We start from the raw sequence: 21,233 nt of genomic DNA, 5'->3' as shown, positions 1-21,233 counted from the left end.
ACTTAAGTCAGGCACACGTACTTAAGTCAGGTACACGTACTTAAGTCAGGCACACATACTTAAGTCAGGCACACGTACTTAAGTCAGGCACACGTACTTAAGTCAGGCACACGTACTTAAGTCAGGTACACGTACTTAAGTCAGGCACACGTACTTAAGTCAGGCACACGTACTTAAGTCAGGTACACATACTTAAGTCAGGTACACATACTTAAGTCAGGCACACATACTTAAGTCAGGCACTGGTGGCCTGGTGGTTAACGCTCTCGCTTCACACGGCAAGTGCCTGGGTTCGATTCCCAGCCAGAGTAGAAACATTGGGCGTGTTTCTTTCCACCTGTTGTTTATGTTCCCCATCAGTAAAATGGGCACCTGGGTGTTAGTCGACTGGTGTGGGTCGCATCCTGGGACACTGACCTAATTTGCCCGAGATGCTCAGCATAACAAGTGGCTTTCTATGTAGTAGTATGTCATTGTTGTCAGCTAGGACTGTATACCATGTACATGTACTTGTAGTAAATAAAGATTATTATTATTATTATTATTATTATTATTATTATTATTATTATTATTATTATCATATCTAAGCGCTAAATACAGGTACACGTAAGTTCAATTATCGTACATAGTGTAAACTACCTTTGATAGCTCCCCAAAAAGTCAAAGTAACTTATTTCCACTGGGGTCCTTGATTTTTACAATGATGTCCTTGATATTTCCACTGGGGTCCTTGATTTTTACAATGATGTCCTTTATATTTCCACTGGGGGTCCTTGATTTTTACAATGATGTCCTTGATATTTACACTGGTGTCCTTGATTTTTACAATGATGTCCTTGATATTTCCACTGGGGTCCTTGATTTTTACAATTATGTCCTTGATATTTACACCGGGGTCCTTGATTTTACAATGATGTCCTTGATATTTCCACTGGGGTCCTTGATTTTTACAATGATGTCCTTGATATTTCTACTGGGGTCCTTGATTTTTACAATGATGTCCTTGATATTTACACTGGGGTCCTTGATATTTACATTGGAGTCCTTGTTGTTAAATTTATTTAGGAACAGGGAATCATAAGTTCTATTTGCATAGTGTAAATTACCCAGGATAACCCGAAAAGTCAGTGACTTATTTCCATGGGGGTCCTTGAGATTTCCATTGGGGACCCTTGATATTTCCATTGGAGCAGCAGATCCCTGGGCAACTTGCTGCTGTTTGCAATGGCTGTCTGCCGAGGAGAGACAGGCACCTAGCAACATCTGTTGTTGGGGCAATGGATGAATTCCCTGCTATGTTTGTTAACTGCTCATTACTCTGTAATTTGTCTATGATTGTAATCATGTCATAACGTGTTTATCATTCATTACCTTTCAAACTTGTCATGATTGTGACCAGCTCTACCTGGAGCTCATTACCTTTGTAAATTATTCATGAGTGTGACCAGCTCATCCTGGAGCTCATTACCTTTGTAACTTGGTCATGATTATGACCAGATCTAGTTCATTACCTTTGTAACTTGCTCAGCTATCAAAACTTTGGAGTCCAGTTCCTGGACCCATTATGTACCTCTGTAATCTTTTGACTACCGCCCACAAGATGGGTATGGGGTGCATAATAAACATATTAAACTAAACTAGTCCTTGACATTTCCATTGTGTCCTTGGCATTTTCCATTGGGGTCTTTGATATCTCCACTTACCTGGAGAGAGTTCCGGGGGTCAACGACCCCGCGGCCCGGTCTGTGACCAGGCCTCCTGGTGGATCAGAGCCTGATCAACCAGGCTATTGCTGCTGGCTGCACGCAAACCAACGTACGAGCCACAGCCCGGCTGGTCAGGTACCGACTTTAGGTGCTTGTCCAGTGCCAGCTTGAAGACTGCCAGGGGTCTGTTGGTAATCCCCCTTATGTGTGCTGGGAGGCAGTTGAACAGTCTCGGGCCCCTGACACTTATTGTATGGTCTCTTAACGTGCTAGTGACACCCCTGCTTTTCATTGGGGGGATGTTGCATCGTCTGCCAAGTCATTTGCTTTCGTAGTGAGTGATTTTCGTGTGCAAGTTCGGTACTAGTCCCTCTAGGATTTTCCAGGTGTATATAATCATGTGAACATTAAAATGGTATAAAATACCGACAGGTTGTTAGGTAAGACACATATGCAACAGTTAGGTATCTTTATTTCGAAACGTTTCGCCTACACAGTAGGCTTCTTCAGTCGAGTACAGAAAAGTTGATAGAAGCAGAAGATACTTGAAGACGATGTAATCAGTCCATCACCCTTAAAGTTTTGAGGTGGTCAGTCCCTCAGTCTGGAGAAGAGCATTGTTCCATGGAATGAAACATTCCATGTTTCATTCCATGGAACAATGCTCTTCTCCAGACTGAGGGACTGACCACCTCAAAACTTTAAGGGTGATGGACTGATTACATCGTCTTCAGGTATCTTCTGCTTCTATCAACTTTTCTGTACTCGACTGAAGAAGCCTACTGTGTAGGCGAAACGTTTCGAAATAAAGATACCTAACTGTTGCATATGTGTCTTACCTAACATATAATCATGTATCTCTCCCGCCTGCATTCCAGGGAATACAGGTTCAGGAACCTCAAGTGCTCCCAGTAACTGAGGTGTTTTATCTCCGTTATGCGCGCCGTGAAGGTTCTCTGTACATTTTCTAGGTCAGCAATTTCACCTGCCTTGAAAGGTGCTGTTAGTGTGCAGCAATATTCCAGCCTAGATAGAACAAGTGACCTGAAGAGTGTCATCATGGGCTTGGCATCCCTAGTTTTGAAGGTTCTCATTATCCATCCTGTCATTTTTCTAGCAGATGCGATTGATACAATGTTATGGTCCTTGAAGGTGAGATCCTCCATTGGGGACATGGCTGTCATTGGTGTTATTGTTTTTCTTAAAGCCCACCACAGCTTGCATCATAATTCTCTCTGTTTCCCAGGAATTAGGTAAACATATATTGCCTAAATCTAGGAGGTAACTGGAAAAGCAAAATTTCCTCCGGAAAAGAGACGGAGTCTCGTTACCGGTATTGGGGTTGTTAAGGGCCACCGGTGTGAACGTATAGTTAGCTGTACGTGAATGGTATACGATACGGACAAGATGGAAATTAGACACATGTGCAACATCTGGGTATCTTTATTGTTGATGTTTCGCCAGCCAGTGACTTAATCACCACAAGGACGTAATCTGAAGACAGTAGAACTAAATACAAAAGATGAGGTAATCAGTCCCTCAGCCTTGGAGTTGGTGAAGAACACCACAACGCTGTGTAGATTATAATCAAAAAGCGCTAAACCACAACGGCTATACAGCGCTGTATGCTGTGTAGAGCTTCATCAAGCCATGACTTGATAAAGCTCTACACTGTGTGACATGAATGGACAAAGCCGTAAACAGTGTAATAACATTAATTGATACAACTCTACATTAGGTGAAACATGTCTTGATAAAGCTTTGCCTGTGTGTATTTCTTCACTAGTATCCTCAATAAAACCACTAAAATCCACCAATCATACCTTCTTCTGAACGCTGCTTGAGAGTGATTGATCAGGAGTCCCTAATATCAGCTTCTTTGTTGAAGCTCGTGTTCTGATGACTCTCCTTAGTGGGACATCGTTTCGAACACCTGAAGCATCTCTAAGCCTCTTCGACATACTCCTGGTAGTAATATCCCAGGAGAATGGACAGTTGTATCTTTTTACGGTGGATTTTTTAATGGTTTTAGCAAGTGGAGTCTTCCTTGGTATTGATAGTGTTGTCCCAGGAGAGACACTGATTGCTCCAATTACCTTTTAAATAAAATATAATCTGTATAATTGAGAGATGTTACATTTGGTAATGTAAATTATAAGAGGGTGTACTGACAAGTATATATAAAATTATACGTTAATAAATTAAATACAAGTGTAACACTGGGGTACCTTTATGTGGTAACGTTTCTCCAAACAGTGGCTTCCTCAGTCTAATACAGAGAAGAATGGTTGAAGATCATAAGGAGTTTGAGGTAATCAGTCCCTCAGCCTGGAGTCGATGTGTTCAGTCCATCAATTTGATAGAATCTTTCCATATTAAAGATACCCAAGTGTTGCACATGTGTCTAATTTATCAACTTGTTGGTTCCCAGAACCATTTATCTACAATCGTACCTGATTGTTAACATTAACTGCTGGCTGTAGTTTCTTCAACACGTTGACAAGTTTGGTTACTTTTCTCCCAGGGTTCAACCTGTGTGGACCAAGGACAAGAACATTGTAAATGAACTAATATTAATATGGTTCACATGTACACTGACTAGAGAAAAAAACATGCATTTGTTTGCACGTTTCGCTCAAAGTATAGCGAGACGTTGCCCAATAGAAAGCTTTGATATGGAAGCTACTTCCATGGGAGTACATGGAAGACAGACGAGCATTTGGCTGTCAACACTGAGGCTGTCCAGCCTCGGTCCACACTGAGGCTGTCTGCCCCTCAAGGAAGGCTCCTTGACGCTGGTGAGGGGCTCTTGATCTAGAGAATTGGATCTGTGCTCCAGTTGGATCTGTGCTCCAGTTCCCTGAATTAAGCCTGAATGCCTTCCATCCCCCCATAGGCGCTGTATAATCCTACGGGTTTAGTGCTTCCCCCTTGATTATAATAATAATAATAATGAGGCTGTCTGCCGAAAAGAACTATCTGCTTCTGTCTAGATTAAGAACTATCATGTATTATCTATGAGTGAGTGTCAGGGACAGCAAAGCAAAGACTTTCTGCACTACTCACTTACGAAACTGAAGAAGTTTAGGGTAGAATTCAGGGCAAATGGCAGCTTGTAGTTGGTGTTTGTGTGTTGTGGTCAGGTCAGTGAGTGCCAACAAAGCGTTCTCTGCCACCTGGGCATCTCTGTGGAAGATGAGGTCACAGATGGTTGGCACACATCTCACCATCTGACTCAGGTCAACGGGATTGTGTTGTGGCAGACACAGGTTACGTAGGAGCCAAGAGGCTGTTGTTACACCTTTATTCTCACTCTCATTCAACATTCTGAGGAAATAAAAGAGTATTCCTTCAAACAGGATTTATTATACTGTGTGTGTGTGTGTGTGTGTGTGTGTGTGTGTGTGTGTGTGTGTGTGTGTGTGTGTGTGTGTGTGTGTGTGTATGTGTGTGTATGTGTGTGTGTGTGTGTGTGTGTGTGTGTGTGTGTGTGTGTGTGTGTGTGTGTGTGTGTGTGTGTGTGTGTGTACTCACCTAGTTGTACTCACCTAGTTGAGGTTGCGGGGGTCGAGTCCGAGCTCCTGGCCCCGCCTCTTCACTGATCGCTACTAGGTCACTCTCCCTGAGCCGTGAGCTTTATCATACCTCTGCTTAAAGCTATGTATGGATCCTGCCTCCACTACATCGCTTCCCAAACTATTCCACTTACTGACTACTCTGTGGCTGAAGAAATACTTCCTAACATCCCTGTGATTCATCTGTGTCTTCAGCTTCCAACTGTGCCCCCTTGTTACTGTGTCCAATCTCTGGAACATCCTGTCTTTGTCCACCTTGTCAATTCCTCTCAGTATTTTGTATGTCGTTATCATGTCCCCCCTATCTCTCCTGTCCTCCAGTGTCGTCAGGTTGATTTCCCTTAACCTCTCCTCGTAGGACATATCTCTTAGCTCTGGGACTATCTTGTTGCAAACCTTTGCACTTTCTCTAGTTTCTTTACGTGCTTGGCTAGGTGTGGGTTCCAAACTGGTGCCGCATACTCCAATATGGGCCTAACATACACGGTGTACAGGGTCCTGAACGATTCCTTATTAAGATATCGGAATGCTGTTCGAGGTTTGCTAGGCGCCCATATGCTGCAGCAGTTATTTGGTTGATGTGCGCTTCAGGAGATATGCTGGTGTTATACTCACCCCCAGATCTTTTTCCTTGAGTGAGGTTTGTAGTCTCTGACCCCCTAAACTATACTCCGTCTGCGGTCTTCTTTGCCCTTCCCCAATCTTCATGACTTTGCACTTGGTGGGATTGAACTCCAGGAGCCAATTGCTGGACCAGGCTGCAGCCTGTCCAGATCCCTTTGTAGTTCTGCCTGATCTTCGATCGAGTGTATTCTTCTCATCAACTTCACGTCATCTGCAAACAGGGACACCTCAGAGTCTATTCCTTCCGTCATGTCGTTCACAAATACCAGAAACAGCACTGGTCCTAGGACTGACCCCTGTGGGACCCCGCTGGTCACAGGTGCCCACTCTGACACCTCGCCACGTACCATGACTCGCTGCTGTCTTCCTGTCAAGTATTCTCTGATCCATTGTAGTGCCTTTCCTGTTATGTGTGCCTGATCCTCTAGCTTTTGCAGTAACCTCTTGTGAGGAACTGTGTCAAACGCCTTCTTACAGTCCAAGAAAATGCAATCCACCCACCCCTCTCTCTCTTGTCTTACTTCTGTCACCTTGTCATAAAACTCTAGTAGGTTTGTGACACAGGATTTTCCTTCCCTGAAACCATGCTGGCTGCTGTTGATGAGATCATTCCTTTCTAGGTGTTCCACCACTCTTCTCCTGATAATCTTCTCCATGATTTTGCATACTATACATGTCAGTGACACTGGTCTGTAGTTTAATGCTTCATGTCTGTCTCCTTTTTTAAAGATTGGGACTACATTTGCTGTCTTCCATGCCTCAGGCAATCTCCCTGTTTCGATAGATGTATTGAATATTGTTGTTAGGGGTACACATAGCACCTCTGCTCCCTCTCTCAATACCCATGGGGAGATGTTATCTGGCCCCATTGCCTTTGAGGTATCTAGCTCACTCAGAAGCCTCTTCACTTCTTCCTCGGTTGTGTGCACTGTGTCCAGCACTTGGTGGTGTGCCCCACCTCTCCGTCTTTCTGGAGCCCCTTCTGTCTCCTCTGTGAACACTTCTTTGAATCTCTTGTTGAGTTCTTCACATACTTCACGGTCATTTCCTGTTGTCTCTCCTCCTTCCTTCCTTAGCCTGATTACCTGGTCCTTGACTGTTGTTTTCCTCCTGATGTGGCTGTACAACAGTGTGTGTGTGTGTGTGTGTGTGTGTGTGTGTGTGTGTGTGTGTGTGTGTGTGTGTGTGTGTGTGTGTGTGTGTGTATTTGTGCATGTGTGTGTGTGTGTGTGTGTGTGTGTACTCACCTAATTGTACTCACCTAATTGTGGTTGCAGGGGTCGAGACTCAGCTCCTGGCCCCGCCTCTTCACTGATCGCTACTGGATCCTCTCTCTCTCTGCTTCCTGAGTTTTGTCATACCTCTTCTTAAAACTATGTATGGTTCCTGCCTCCACTACTTCACTTGCTAGGCTATTCCACTTGCTGACAACTCTATGACTGAAGAAATACTTCCTAACGTCCCTGTGACTCGTCTGAGTCTTCAGCTTCCAGTTGTGACCCCTTGTCCCTGTGTCCCCTCTCTGGAACATCCTATCTCTGTCCACCTTGTCTATTCCCCGCAGTATCTTGTATGTCGTTATCATGTCTCCCCTGACCCTTCTGTCCTCCAGTGTCGTCAGTCCGATTTCCCTTAACCTTTCCTCGTACGACATTCCCTTGAGCTCTGGGACTAGCCTTGTTGCAAACCTTTGTACTTTCTCTAACTTCTTGACGTGCTTGACCAGGTGTGGGTTCCAGACTGGTGCTGCATACTCCAGTATGGGCCTAACATACACAGTGTACAGTGTCTTGAACGATTCCTTATTAAGGTATCGGAACGCTATTCTCAGGTTTGCCAGGCGCCCGTATGCTGCAGCGGTTATTTGGTTGACGTGTGCCTCCGGTGACATGCTCGGTGTTATGGTCACCCCAAGGTCTTTCTCCCTGAGTGAAGTCTGTAGTCTTTGTCCATCTAGCCTATACTCTGTGTGCGGTCTTCTTTGCCCCTCCCCAACCTTCATGACTTTGCATTTGGCAGGATTGAATTCGAGAAGCCAGTTTCTGGACCACATGTCCAGCCTCTCCAGGTCTCTTTGCAGTCCTGCCTCATCCTCATCCGATTTAATTCTTCTCATCAACTTCATATCATCTGCGAATAGGGACACTTCAAAGTCTATTCCTTCCATCATGTCGTGTGTGTGTGTGTGTACTCACCTATTTGTACTCACCTATTTGTGGTTGCAGGGGTCGAGTCATAGCTCCTGGCCCCGCCTCTTCGCTGATTGCTACTAGGTCCTCTCTCTCCCTGCCCCATGAGCTTTATCATACCTCGCCTTAAAACTATGTATGGTTCCCGCCTCCACTACATCACTTTCTAGGCTATTCCACGGTCTGACTACTCTATGATTGAAGAAATACTTCCTAACATCCCTTTGATTCATCTGAGTCTTCAACTTCCAATTGTGACCTTTTGTGTCTGTGTCCCCTCTCTGGAACATCCTGTCTTTGTCCACCTTGTCTATTCCGTGCAGTATTTTATATGTCATTATCATGTCTCCCCTGACCCTCCTGTCCTCCAGTGTCGTCAGGCCGATTTCCCCCAACCTTTCTTTGTAGGACAATCCCCGTAGCTCTGGGACTAGCCTTGTTGCAAACCTTTGCACTTTCTCTAATTTCTTGACGTGCTTGACTAGGTGTGGATTCCAAACTGGTGCTGCATACTCCAGTATGGGCCTGACATAAATGGTATACAGAGTCTTAAACGACTCCTTACTGAGGTATCGGAAAGCTATCCGTAGGTTTGCCAGGCGCCCATATGCTGCAGCAGTTATCTGATTGATGTGCGCCTCAGGAGATATGCTCGGTGTTATACTCACCCCCAGATCTTTTTCCTTGAGTGAGGTTTGCAGTCTTTGGCCATCTAAAATATATTGTGTCTGCGGTCTTCTTTGCCCTTCCCCAATCTTCATGACTTTGCATTTGGCGTGGTTAAACTCAAGGAGACAGTTGCTGGACCAGGCTTGTAGCCTGTCCAGGTCTCTTTGTAGTCCTGCCTGATCCTCATCCGATTTGATTCTTCTCATTAACTTCACATCATCTGCAAACAAGGACACTTCTGAGTCTATCCCTTCCGTTATGTCGTTCACATATACCAAGAACAGCACAGGTCCTAGGACTGACCCCTGTGGAACCCCGCTTGTCACAGGCGCCCACTCTGACACCTCGTCGCGTACCATGACTCGTTGTTGCCTCCCTGTCAGGTATTCTCTGATCCATTGCAGTGCCTTTCCTGTTATGTGTGCCTGGTCCTCTAGCTTTTGCAGTAACCTCTTGTGAGGAACTGTGTCGAAGGCCTTTTTGCAGTCCAAAAAAATGCAGTCGATCCAGCCCTCTCTCTCTTGTCTTACTTCTGTCACCTTGTCATAAAACTCTAGTAGGTTTGTGACACAGGATTTTCCTTCCCTGAAACCGTGCTGGTTGTCAATTATACACTTGTTTCTTTCCAGGTGCTCCACCACTCTCCTCCTGATGATCTTCTCCATGACCTTGCATACTATACACGTTAGTGATACAGGTCTGTAGTTTAGTGCCTCATGTCTGTCTCCCTTTTTAAAAATTGGGACTACATTTGCCATCTTCCATACCTCAGGGAGTTGCCCAGTTTCAAATGATGTGTTGAAGATCTTTGTTAATGGCTCACACAATGTCTCTGCTCCCTCTTTAAGGACCCATGGAGAGATGTTGTCTGGTCCCACCGCCTTTGAGGTGTCAAGTTCGCATAGCAGCTTCTTCACTTCCTCCTTGGTTATATGTACCTCATCCAGCACTTGCTGGTGTACCCCCCTGTTCTGATTTCCTGGAGTCCTACTGGTTTCCACCGTAAATACTTCTTTAAATCTCGTGTTGAGCTCCTGACATACCTCTCGGTCGTTTGTTGTGAATTCCCCATCACCCTTCCTCAGTCTGATTACCTGGTCCTTGACTGTTGTTTTCCTCCTGATGTGGCTGTACAACAGCTTCGGGTCAGTCTGACTTTCGATGCTATGTCATTTTCATATTGTCGCTGAGCCTCCCTTCTTATCTGTGCATATTCGTTTCTGTGTACTCACCTATTTGTACTCACCTATTTGTGGTTGCAGGGGTCGAGTCTTAGCTCCTGGCCCCGCCTCTTCACCAGTTGCTACTGGGCCCTCTCTCTCCCCGCTCCATGAGCTTTATCAAACCTCGTCTTAAAACTGTGTATGGTTCCTGCCTCCACTACGTCATTTTCTAGGCTATTCCACTGCCTTACAACTCCTATGACTGAAGAAATACTTCCTAATATCTCTCTGACTCATTTGTGTCTTCAACTTCCAATTGTGGCCTCTTGTTTCTGTGTCCCCTCCCTGGAACATCCTGTCTTTGTCCACCTTGTCTATTCCATGCAGTATTTTATATGTCGTTATCATGTCTCCCCTGACCCTCCTGTCCTCCAGTGTCGTCAGGCCGATTTCCCTTAATCTTTCTTCATAGGACATTCCCCTTAGCTCTGGAACTAACCTTGTCGCAAACCTTTGTACTTTCTCTAGTTTCTTGACGTGCTTTATCAAGTGCGGGTTCCAAACAGGTGCTGCATACTCCAGTATGGGCCTGACATACACGGTGTACAGTGTCTTGAACGATTCCTTACTAAGGTATCGGAATGCTGTTCTCAGGTTTGCCAGGCGCCCATATGCTGCAGCAGTTATCTGGTTGATGTGTGCTTCCGGAGACATGCTCGATGTTATACTCACCCCAAGATCTTTCTCCTTGAGTGAGGTTTGCAGTCTTTGGCCACCTAGCCTATACTCGGTCTGTGGTCTTCTGTGCCCTTCCCCTATCTTCATGACTTTGCATTTGGCAGGATTAAATTCGAGAAGCCATTTGCTGGACCAGGTGTCCAGTCTGTCCAGGTCTCTTTGAAGTCCTGCCTGGTCCTCATCAGATTTAATTCTCCTCATTAACTTCACATCATCTGCAAACAGGGACACTTCTGAGTCTAACCCTTCCATCATGTCGTTCACATATACCAAAAATAGCACTGGTCCTAGGACCGACCCCTGTGGGACCCCGCTCGTCACAGGTGCCCACTGTGATACATCATTACGTACCATGACTCATTGTTGTCTCCCTGTCAGGTATTCTCTGATCCATTGCAGTGCCCTTCCTGTTATATGCGCCTGATGCTCTAGCTTCTGCACTAATCTCTTGTGAGGAACTGTGTCAAAGGCCTTCTTGCAGTCCAAGAAGATGCAATCAACCCACCCCTCTCTCTCGTGTCTTACTTCTGTTATTTTATCAAAAAACTCCAGAAGGTTTGTGACACAGGATTTGCCTTCCATGAATCCGTGCTGGTTGGCATTTATACTCTTGTTCAGTTCCAGGTGCTCCACCACTCTCCTCCTGATAATCTTCTCCATAATTTTGCATACTATACACGTCAATGACACAGGTCTATAGTTTAGTGCCTCTTTTCTGTCTCCTTTTTTAAAAATGGGAACTACATTTGCCGTCTTCCATACCTCAGGTAGTTGCCCAGTTTCCAGGGACGTGTTGAAGATTGTGGTAAGTGGCACGCACAACATATCTGCTCCCTCTCTAAGGACCCACGGGGAGATGTTGTCCGGTCCCATTGCCTTTGAGGTATCGATGTCCCTTAGCAGTTTCTTCACCTCCTCCTCATCTGTATGTATGTCGTCCAACACTTGTTGGTGTATTCCTTGCTGGTGTCCCCATCTGGTCTGTCCCCCCAGAGTCCTTCCTGTCTACTGTAAGTACTTCCTTAAATCTCGTGTTGAGCTCCTCACATACCTCTTGATCGTTTCTTGTGAGTTCTCCACCTTCTTTCCTCAGCCTTATCACCTGGTCCTTGACTGTTGTCTTCCTCCTAATGTGGCTATACAGCAGTTTCGGGTCAGATTTGACTTTCGATGCTATGTCGTTTTCATACTGTCGCTGGGCCTCCCTCCTTATCTGTGCATACTCGTTTCTGGCTCTTCTACTAATCTCCTTGTTTTCCTGGGTCCTATGCCTCCTGTACCTTTTCCATTCTCTGTTGCACTTAGTTTTTGCCTCCCTACACCTTCGGGTAAACCAAGGACTCGTTTTGGTCTTCCTATTATTTCTGTTTCCCTTGGGAACAAAACTTTCCTCTGCCTCCTTGCACTTTGTTGCCACATATTCCATCATCTCGTTTACTGATTTTCCTACCATTTCTCTGTCCCACTGAACCTCCTGCAGGAAGTTTCTCATACCTGTGTAGTCCCCCCTTTTATAGTTTGGCCTGACCCCTTGTGTGTGTGTGTGTGTGTGTGTGTGTGTGTGTGTGTGTGTGTGTGTGTGTGTGTGTGTGTGTGTGTGTGTGTGTGTGTGTACTCACCTAATTGTGGTTGCAGGGGTCGATTCATAGCTCCTGGCCCCGCCTCTTCACTGAGTGCTACTAGGTCCTCTCTCTCCCTGCTCCATGAGCTTTATCATACCTCACCTTAAAGCTATGTATGGCTTCTGCCTCCACTGTGTGTGTGTGTGTGTGTGTATACATTCACCTATTCTTGGTTGCAGTGGTCTTAGTCATAGCTCCTGGCCCTGCCTCCTCACTGTTTGCTAGTAGGTCCTCTCTCCCTGCACCATGAGCAGGGAGATCAATACACACTTGGTGACAGACTCAACAATAATACATTAAGCAAGTTCATATACAGAAAAACACCTGTCAACTCACGAGTTGGTCGAGAGAAACACTGCAGTGAAACAACTGTTCTTAAGACGATGTTTCGCCCGTGTAACAAGCTTATGAAAGTACTTTACCAACTCCAAGGCTGAGGAACTAATTACCTTATCTTTGGTTTACCTGGACCTGGAGAGAGTTCCGGGGGTCAACGCCCCCGCGGCCCGGTCTGAGACCAGGCCTCCTGGTGGATCAGAACCTGATCAACCAGGCTGTTGCTGCTGGCTGCACGCAAACCAACATACGAGCTACAGCCCGGCTGATCCGGAACTGACTTTAGGTGCTTGTCCAGTACCAGCTTGAAGACTGCCAGGGGTCTGTTGGTAATCCCCCTTATGTATGCTGGGAGGCAGTTGAACAGTCTCGGGCCCCTGACACTTATTGTATGGTCTCTTAACGTGCTAGTCTTCCCATTATGTTCTCGTATTTATATTGATAAAGTCACTGGATGGCGAAACGTCTACAATAAAGATACCCAGATGTTGCACATGTGTCTAAGTCTTTGTCTTATAAAAGTCTGTCTTACAGACTTGAAATAAGACTTACAATGAAAAATTCTTACAAACTCAAGGAGTCATCTAAAACAATCTGTTGTATATGTGTCTATGTTATGCATAATATGACCTCGCACTGAGGTCCTCTTCAGCAGGTACATAAGATAGAAGAGTATTACGTAGGAGAAAATGAATCAGGTGAAAAATCGTGAAAATTAGGATTTTTAAAACTGACAGATGCGGCAAGGTGTGAGTTGAAATTTGTTACTGGGGTCAGATTATTACCGAAACTTGCTTTGCAAACTATACAGAACTAGGGATATGAACGGCAGGTTTGAAGCAGTGAGAAGGTTAAGATAATCTTACTGACTCACGAGTCTTGTACCAAGGATAATCTTCCCGGATCTTACCGTATGAGAGGTGTAAGAGCATCGTAAGAGAGGATGAGGTCGCGCCCGGCACAGGAGTCAGTAACAATGTTGCTCAGTGCCCAAGCTGCTGTGTACCACAGCTCCTGGTGGGCAGAGTGCCTAATGAGGGCCACCAAGCTGCCCACACCACCGGCACTCACTACAGTCTTGGTGTGTGCACCCATAATCGTTGCTATGTTGCACAACGCAAATAATGCCTCATTCTGCAACATACATACATACATATATATATATATATATATATATATATATATATATATATATATATATATATATATATATATCTCTATATATATATATATATATATATATATATATAATTGGAAATTAAAATACAGTAGTTAGAAACGTTATTAGAAATATAAATGAATTTTTGACATATTTCGAGTATATTAAGACACCTGCAATGGAACACACCTGTCAATTAGCACCTGTCAGTTCACACACCTGTAACTGAGAGTCGTCAGATTGTAGGAAGTTGATAAGTGTGTATATTACTCCAGACTCTATGATCTTCTGGACGGTGGAGCCGGAGCTCATACCAGACACTAGAAATTTTAGAGTTGTGGTAGACTCAACTTGATCAGTCAAATTGTTGCTGCTGATGCACCTCGACAGCTCGGCCGTCAAGTGATGGTCTTCCATCAGTGTCATCTGTTGATTTGACACCTTTGTGAGTGTGCTGGTGTTGACTGGTTAATGGGTTTCAAGCCTGTCTACTACACGAGGGTCATTAAAGCTGCATTTTACCTATTCTCCACCAGTCAAGAATATTTTAGTACCTAAAATAGTGATTAATGTAAACTACCAATGTATATATACTGATATATACACATCAAGGTGTTTATACACTGTTTCTCTGCATACATATATACATTAACACACACACACACATACACAAGTTCAGGGAAATCGGCCTGACGACACTGGATGACAGGAGGGTCAGGGGAGACATGATAACGACATACAAAATACTGCGTGGAATAAAGGTGGACAGACGGGATGTTCCAGAGATGTGACACAAAAACAAGGAGGTCACAACTGGAAGTTGAAGATTCAAATGAGTCAAAGAGATGTTGGGAAGTATTTCTTCAGCCACAGAGTTGTCAGAAAGTGGAATAGCCTAGAGAGTGATGTAGTGGAGGCAGGATCCATACACAGATTTAAGAAGCGGTATGATAAAGCTCATGGAACAGGAAGAGAGAGGACGTCGTAGTGACCACTGAACATGCCGGGCCAGGAGCTATATCTCGACCCATGCAACCACAAATAAATGAGTACAAATAGGTGAGTACACACACTAACAACAACTGTAATAATAATAATAATAATAATAATAATAATAATAATAATAATAATAATAATAATAATAATAATTATACTCACTGTATTTGAGATAGTCATATAGACAGGCATCCTGTACTCCAGTTCACTCTCCTGTTTGTACTCTTTGTTGTTCACGCTTTGGTTTGTACTATTATTGTTCACCCTCCTGTTGTTTACTCTCCCGTTTGTACTCCTGTTGTTCACGCTGCTATCTGTACAACAGTAGAAATTATCCTTAAATATCCACCCACATGAGTAATACACAGAGCTCTGGTAGAGCTCTCCACTCATACAGAATAATACACAGAGCTCTGGTAGAGCTCTCCACTCATACAGAATAATACACAGAGCTCTGGTAGAGCTCTCCACTCATACAGAATAATACACAGAGCTCTAGTAGAGTTCTCCACTCGTACAGAATAAGAGAGCTTCCTGTCTTACCCCGTTGCTTCCAGAAATGAACGTTCTCAATTTATATAAGTTTAGGATTAAATTCTATAAACAAGGAATAGATTCTGTCACTTATACATCCCTAATATTAGATTCTGTCACTTATACATCCCTAATATTAGATTCTGTCACTTATACATCCCTAATATTAGATTCTGTCACTTATACATCCCTAATATTAGATTCTGTAACTTATACATCCCTAATATTAGATTCTGTCACTTATACATCCCTAATATTAGATTCTGTCACTTATACATCCCTAATATTAGATTCTGTCACTTATACATCCCTAATATTAGATTCTGTAACTTATACATCCCTAATATTAGATTCTGTCACTTATACATCCCTAATATTAGATTCTGTCACTTATACATCCCTAATTATCAAGAAAGATCTTACCTTCGTGAAATGTTAAAGAGTTAAATTGGTGACTCTTGTTTTGACTCTTACTCTGTGAGTCGAGTTGATCTGTGAGCAGAGAGATGGTCTGCGAACAGACCTTACTGGTCTACTGGCCCGTATTGACTACTTTTGACGTGGGTCTGCTGCGTGTGTGTGTGTGTGTGTGTGTGTGTGACGTAGCGCGTACAGGCTCTGACTTGTGGTGATAAGATAAGATAAGATTTCGTTCGGATTTTTAACACACACACACACACACACACACACACACACACACACATACACACAGGTCTAATCGACATGTGCCTAGGACAAAATGGTAACTAACAGGCGATGTAGTGGAGGCAGGATCCATACATAGCTTTAAGCAGAGGTATGATAAAGCTCACGGTTCAGGGAGAGTGACCTAGTAGCGACCAGTGAAGAGGCGGGGCCAGGAGCTCGGACTCGACCCCTGCAACCTCAACTAGGTGAGTATGCACACACACACACACACACACACATGCACACCCTGACAGGGAGGCAACAACGAGTCATGGTACGCGACAAGGTGTCAGAGTGGGCGCTTGTGACAAGCGGGGTTCCACAGGGGTCAGTCCTAGGACCTGTGCTGTTCTTGGTATACGTGAATGACATAACGGAAGGGATAGACTCAGAAGTGTCCTTGTTTGCAGATGATGTGAAGTTAATGAGAAGAATCAAATCGGATGAGGATCAGGCAGGACTACAAAGAGACCTGGACAGGCTACAAGCCTGGTCCAGCAACTGGCTCCTTGAGTTTAACCCTGCCAAATGCAAAGTCATGAAGATTGGGGAAGGGCAAAGAAGACCGCAGACACAATATAGTTTAGATGGTCAAAGACTGCAAACCTCACTCAAGGAAAAAGATCTGGGGGTGAGTATAACACCGAGCATATCTCCCGAGGCGCACATCAATCAGATAACTGCTGCAGCATACGGGCACCTGGCAAACCTACGGATAGCGTTCTGATACCTCAGTAAGGATTCGTTTAAGACTCTGTATACCATTTACGTCAGACCCATACTGGAGTATGCAGCACCAGTTTGGAATCCACACCTAGTCAAGCACGTCAAGATATTAGAGAAAGTGCAAAGGTTTGCAACAAGACTAGTCCCAGAGCTACGGGGATTGTCCTACGAAGAAAGGTTGAGGGAAATCGGCCTGACGACACTGGAGGACAGGAGGGTCAGGGGATACATGATAACGACATATAAAATACTGCGCGGAATAGACAAGGTGGACAAAGACGGGATGTTCCAGAGATGGGACACAGACACAAGAGGTCACAATTGGAAGTTGAAGACTCAGATGAATCAAAGGGATGTTAGGAAGTATTTCTTCAGTCATAGAGTAGTCAGACCGTGGAATAGCCTAGAAAGTGACGTAGTGGAGGCAGGAACCATACATAGTTTTAAGACGAGGTATGATAAAGCTCATGGGGTAGGGAGAGAGAGGACCTAGTAGCAATCAGCGAAGAGGCGGGGCCAGGAGCTGTGAATCGACCCCTGCAACCACAAATAGGTGAGTACACACACACACACACACACACACACACACACACACACACACACACACACACAACACAACACAACACAACACAACACACAACACAACACAACACACACACACACACACACACACACACACACACACACACACACACACACAACACAACACAACACAACACACACACACACACACACACACACACACACACACAACACAACACAACACAACACACACACACACACACACACACACACACACACACACACAACACAACACAACACAACACAACACAACACAACACAACACACAACACAACACAACACACACACACACACACACACACACACACACACACACACACACACACACACATACACAAGAAACGACCGAGTGGTATGTCAGGAGCTCAACACAAGATTTAAAGAGGTATTTACAGTGGAAACCAGTAGGACTCCAAGAAATCAGAACAGGGGGGCACACCAGCAAGTGCTGGATGAGGTACATATAACCAAGGAGGAGGTGAAGAAGCTGCTATGCGAACTTGACACCTCAAAGGCGGTGGGACCAGACAACATCTCTCCATGGGTCCTTAAAGAGGGAGCAGAGATATTGTGTGAGCCATTAACAAAGATCTTCAACACATCATTTGAAACTGGGCAACTCCCTGAGGTATGGAAAATGGCAAATGTAGTCCCAATTTTTAAAAAGGGAGACAGAAATGAGGCACTAAACTACAGACCTGTATCACTAACGTGTATAGTATGCAAGGTCATGGAGAAGATCATCAGGAGGAGAGTGGTGGGGCACCTGGAAAGAAACAAGTGTATAATTGACAACCATCACGGTTTCAGGGAAGGAAAATCCTGTGTCACAAACCTACTAGAGTTTTATGACAAGGTGACAGAAGTAAGACAAGAGAGAGAGGGGTGGATCGACTGCGTATTTTTGGACTGCAAGAAGGCTTTCGACACAGTTCCTCACAAGAGGTTACTGCAAAAGCTAGAGGACCAGGCACACATAACAGGAAAGGCACTGCAATGGATCAGAGAATATCTGACAGGGAGGCAACAACGAGTCATGGTACGCGACGAGGTGTCAGAGTGGGCGCCTGTGACAAGCGGGGTTCCACAGGGGTCAGTCCTAGGACCTGTGCTGTTCTTGGTATACGTGAACGACATAACGGAAGGGATAGACTCAGAAGTGTCCTTGTTTGCAGACGATGTGAAGTTAATGAGAAGAATCGAATCGGACGAGGATCAGGCAGGACTACAAAGAGATCTGGACAGGCTACAAGCCTGGTCCAGCAACTGGCTCCTTGAATTTAACCCTGCCAAATGCAAAGTCATGAAGATTGGGGAAGGGCAAAGACGACCGCAGACACAATATAGTTTAGATGGCCAAAGACTGCAAACCTCACTCAAGGAAAAAGATCTGGGGGTGAGTATAACACCGAGCATATCTCCTGAGGCGCACATCAATCAGATAACTGCTGCAGCATACGGGCGCCTGGCAAACCTACGGATAGCGTTCCGATACCTCAGTAAGGATTCGTTTAAGACTCTGTACACCATCTACGTCAGGCCCATACTGGAGTATGCAGCACCAGTTTGGAATCCACACCTAGTCAAGCACGTCAAGAAATTAGAGAAAGTGCAAAGGTTTGCAACAAGACTAGTCCCAGAGCTACGGAGATTGTCCTATGAAGAAAGGTTGAGTGAAATCGGCCTGACGACACTGGAGGCCAGGAGGGTCAGGGGAGACATGATAACGACATATAAAATACTGCGCGGAATAGACGAGGTGGACAAAGACGGGATGTTCCAGAGATGGGACACAGACACAAGAGGTCACAATTGGAAGTTGAAGACTCAGATGAATCAAAGGGATGTTAGGAAGTATTTCTTCAGTCATAGAGTAGTCAGGCCATGGAATAGCCTAGAAAGTGATGTGGTGGAGGCAGGAACCATACATAGTTTTAAGGCGAGGTATGATAGAGCTCATGGGGCAGGGAGAGAGAGGACCTAGTAGCAATCAGTGAAGAGGCGGGGCCAGGAGCTGTGACTCGACCCCTGCAACCACAAATAGGTGAGTACAAATAGGTGAGTACACACACACACACACACACACACACACACACACACACACACACACACACACGTTAAGCACGTTGCAGAGGTAAGGGGAATGTCCTATGAGGAAAGGTTAAGGGAAATCGGCCTCACGACACTGGAGGACAGGAGGGTCAGGGGAGACATGATAACGACACACAAAATACTGAGAGGAATAGTTAAGGTGGACAGAGACAGGATGTTCCAGATATGTGACACAGAAACAAGAGGTCACACTTGGAAGTCGAAGACACAGACGAGTCAAAGAGATGTTAGGAAGTATTTCTTCAGTTACAGAGCTGTCAGGAAGTGGAAATGTCTGGCACGTGATGTTGTGGAGGCAGGAACCATACATAGCTTTAAGACGAGGTATGATAAACCTCATTGAGCAGGGAGAGGACCTAGTAGCAATCAGTGAAGAGGCGGGCCAGGAGCTATGACTCGACCCCTGCAACCATAATTAGGTGAGTACAGTTTGGTCAAATATGAGACGAAATAATAATAATAATAATAATAATAATAATAATAATAATAATAATAACAATAATAATAATAATAATAATAATAACAATAATAATAATAATAATAATAATAATAATAATAATAATAATAACAATAATAATAATAATAATAATAATAATAATAATAATAATAATAACAATAATAATAATAATAATAATAATAATAATAATAATAATAATAATAATAATAATAATAACAATAATAATAATAATAATAATAATAATAATAATAATAATAATAATAATAACAATAATAATAATAATAATAATAATAATAATAATAATAATAATAATAACAATAATAATAATATATTGCATACTATTGTTTACATGCTGGATATTATTGTTTAATATATGTAAGCCAGTTTACCTAAATCGTAGTATAGTTTATTGTAACTGAATTTCACAGTTACTTACCTGGTTTAACTTTAAAGGTTTAAATAATAACACATTACAAGGATCACAATGGAAATATGTCACTTTGACCTTATTGGGTTATCCTGCTGGGTAATGTATACTTACGCTGCTATGTATGATAATCTATGTAAGTGTATTAATGTATACCTGAATAAACTTACTAACAGGAGAAAATTGACAGATAACCAGGAATGTTGTTGTTGAGGCTCTAAGGGCCACTCACAACTTACTTCTTCAATAACAACACAACAATAATAATACTAATTATAGTATCTTTGTTGTTGAGGCTCTAAGGGCCACTCACAACTTATTTATTTTATTTATTTATTTAGTAATTTTAGCATACATACAGAGGTACAAAAAAATACAGGTAAGAGCAGCATGCCAAAGCCACTTATATGAATAGCATTACGGGCAGGCTTAAAATTAACTTAAGATTAAGCAATGATGAAATCAGTGATAAGACATTATTGTAAACAGATAACTATAAAGTACAAATGAGTATTACAAAGACAGGTCATATGGTTGCATGCATTGCTGTACATTTAGTAGAATGGAGTATTCTGTTAGGTAGTGTATTTAAAAAAAAATAACAAAGTTAGATTGGGTCCTAGGTTTAACATTTATGTGATATAATTGTGAGAAACATTTAAGATATACAATTTAAAAGGTTCAGTTATTCAGTATTTATTTGGTTTTGGGTGAGTAAGTGATCTTTGAGAAGAGACTTGAATTTATAAACAGGTAGTGTTTCTTTTATATTTACAGGTAATGAATTCCAGATTTTAGGGCCTTTTATGTGCATTGAGTTTTTGCATAGTGTGAGATGGACACGAGGAACATCAAAGAGTGATCTGTGCCTTGTGTTATGGTCATGTGTTCTTTTGAGGTTGGCAAGGAGATGTTTAAGGGGAGGGTTAAT

General features: G+C 43.6%; 1 protein-coding gene across 1 annotated transcript; it reads right to left on the bottom strand.

The window, feature by feature from the left end:
* Window positions 1–3,145: 3,145 nt before the first annotated feature.
* On the bottom strand, window positions 3,146–20,516 carry LOC128701770 (importin subunit alpha-6). The gene is made up of 7 exons (XM_070105096.1): window positions 20,477–20,516; window positions 14,940–15,091; window positions 14,001–14,207; window positions 13,533–13,756; window positions 4,773–5,033; window positions 4,160–4,238; window positions 3,146–3,802 (listed from the first exon to the last, which is right to left on the bottom strand). The coding sequence occupies exons 2-7, from the start codon at window positions 14,967–14,969 to the stop codon at window positions 3,524–3,526; spliced, it is 1,080 nt and encodes a 359-aa protein (XP_069961197.1). The 5' UTR covers window positions 14,970–15,091; window positions 20,477–20,516; the 3' UTR covers window positions 3,146–3,523.
* Window positions 20,517–21,233: the final 717 nt, after the last annotated feature.

The sequence above is a fragment of the Cherax quadricarinatus genome, chromosome 96, assembly GCF_038502225.1.
Source record: "Cherax quadricarinatus isolate ZL_2023a chromosome 96, ASM3850222v1, whole genome shotgun sequence".
NCBI classification, from domain to species: domain Eukaryota; kingdom Metazoa; phylum Arthropoda; class Malacostraca; order Decapoda; family Parastacidae; genus Cherax; species Cherax quadricarinatus.
Note: the sequence above shows the minus strand (reverse complement) of the source record. Positions and strands in the feature narration are given on the sequence as shown.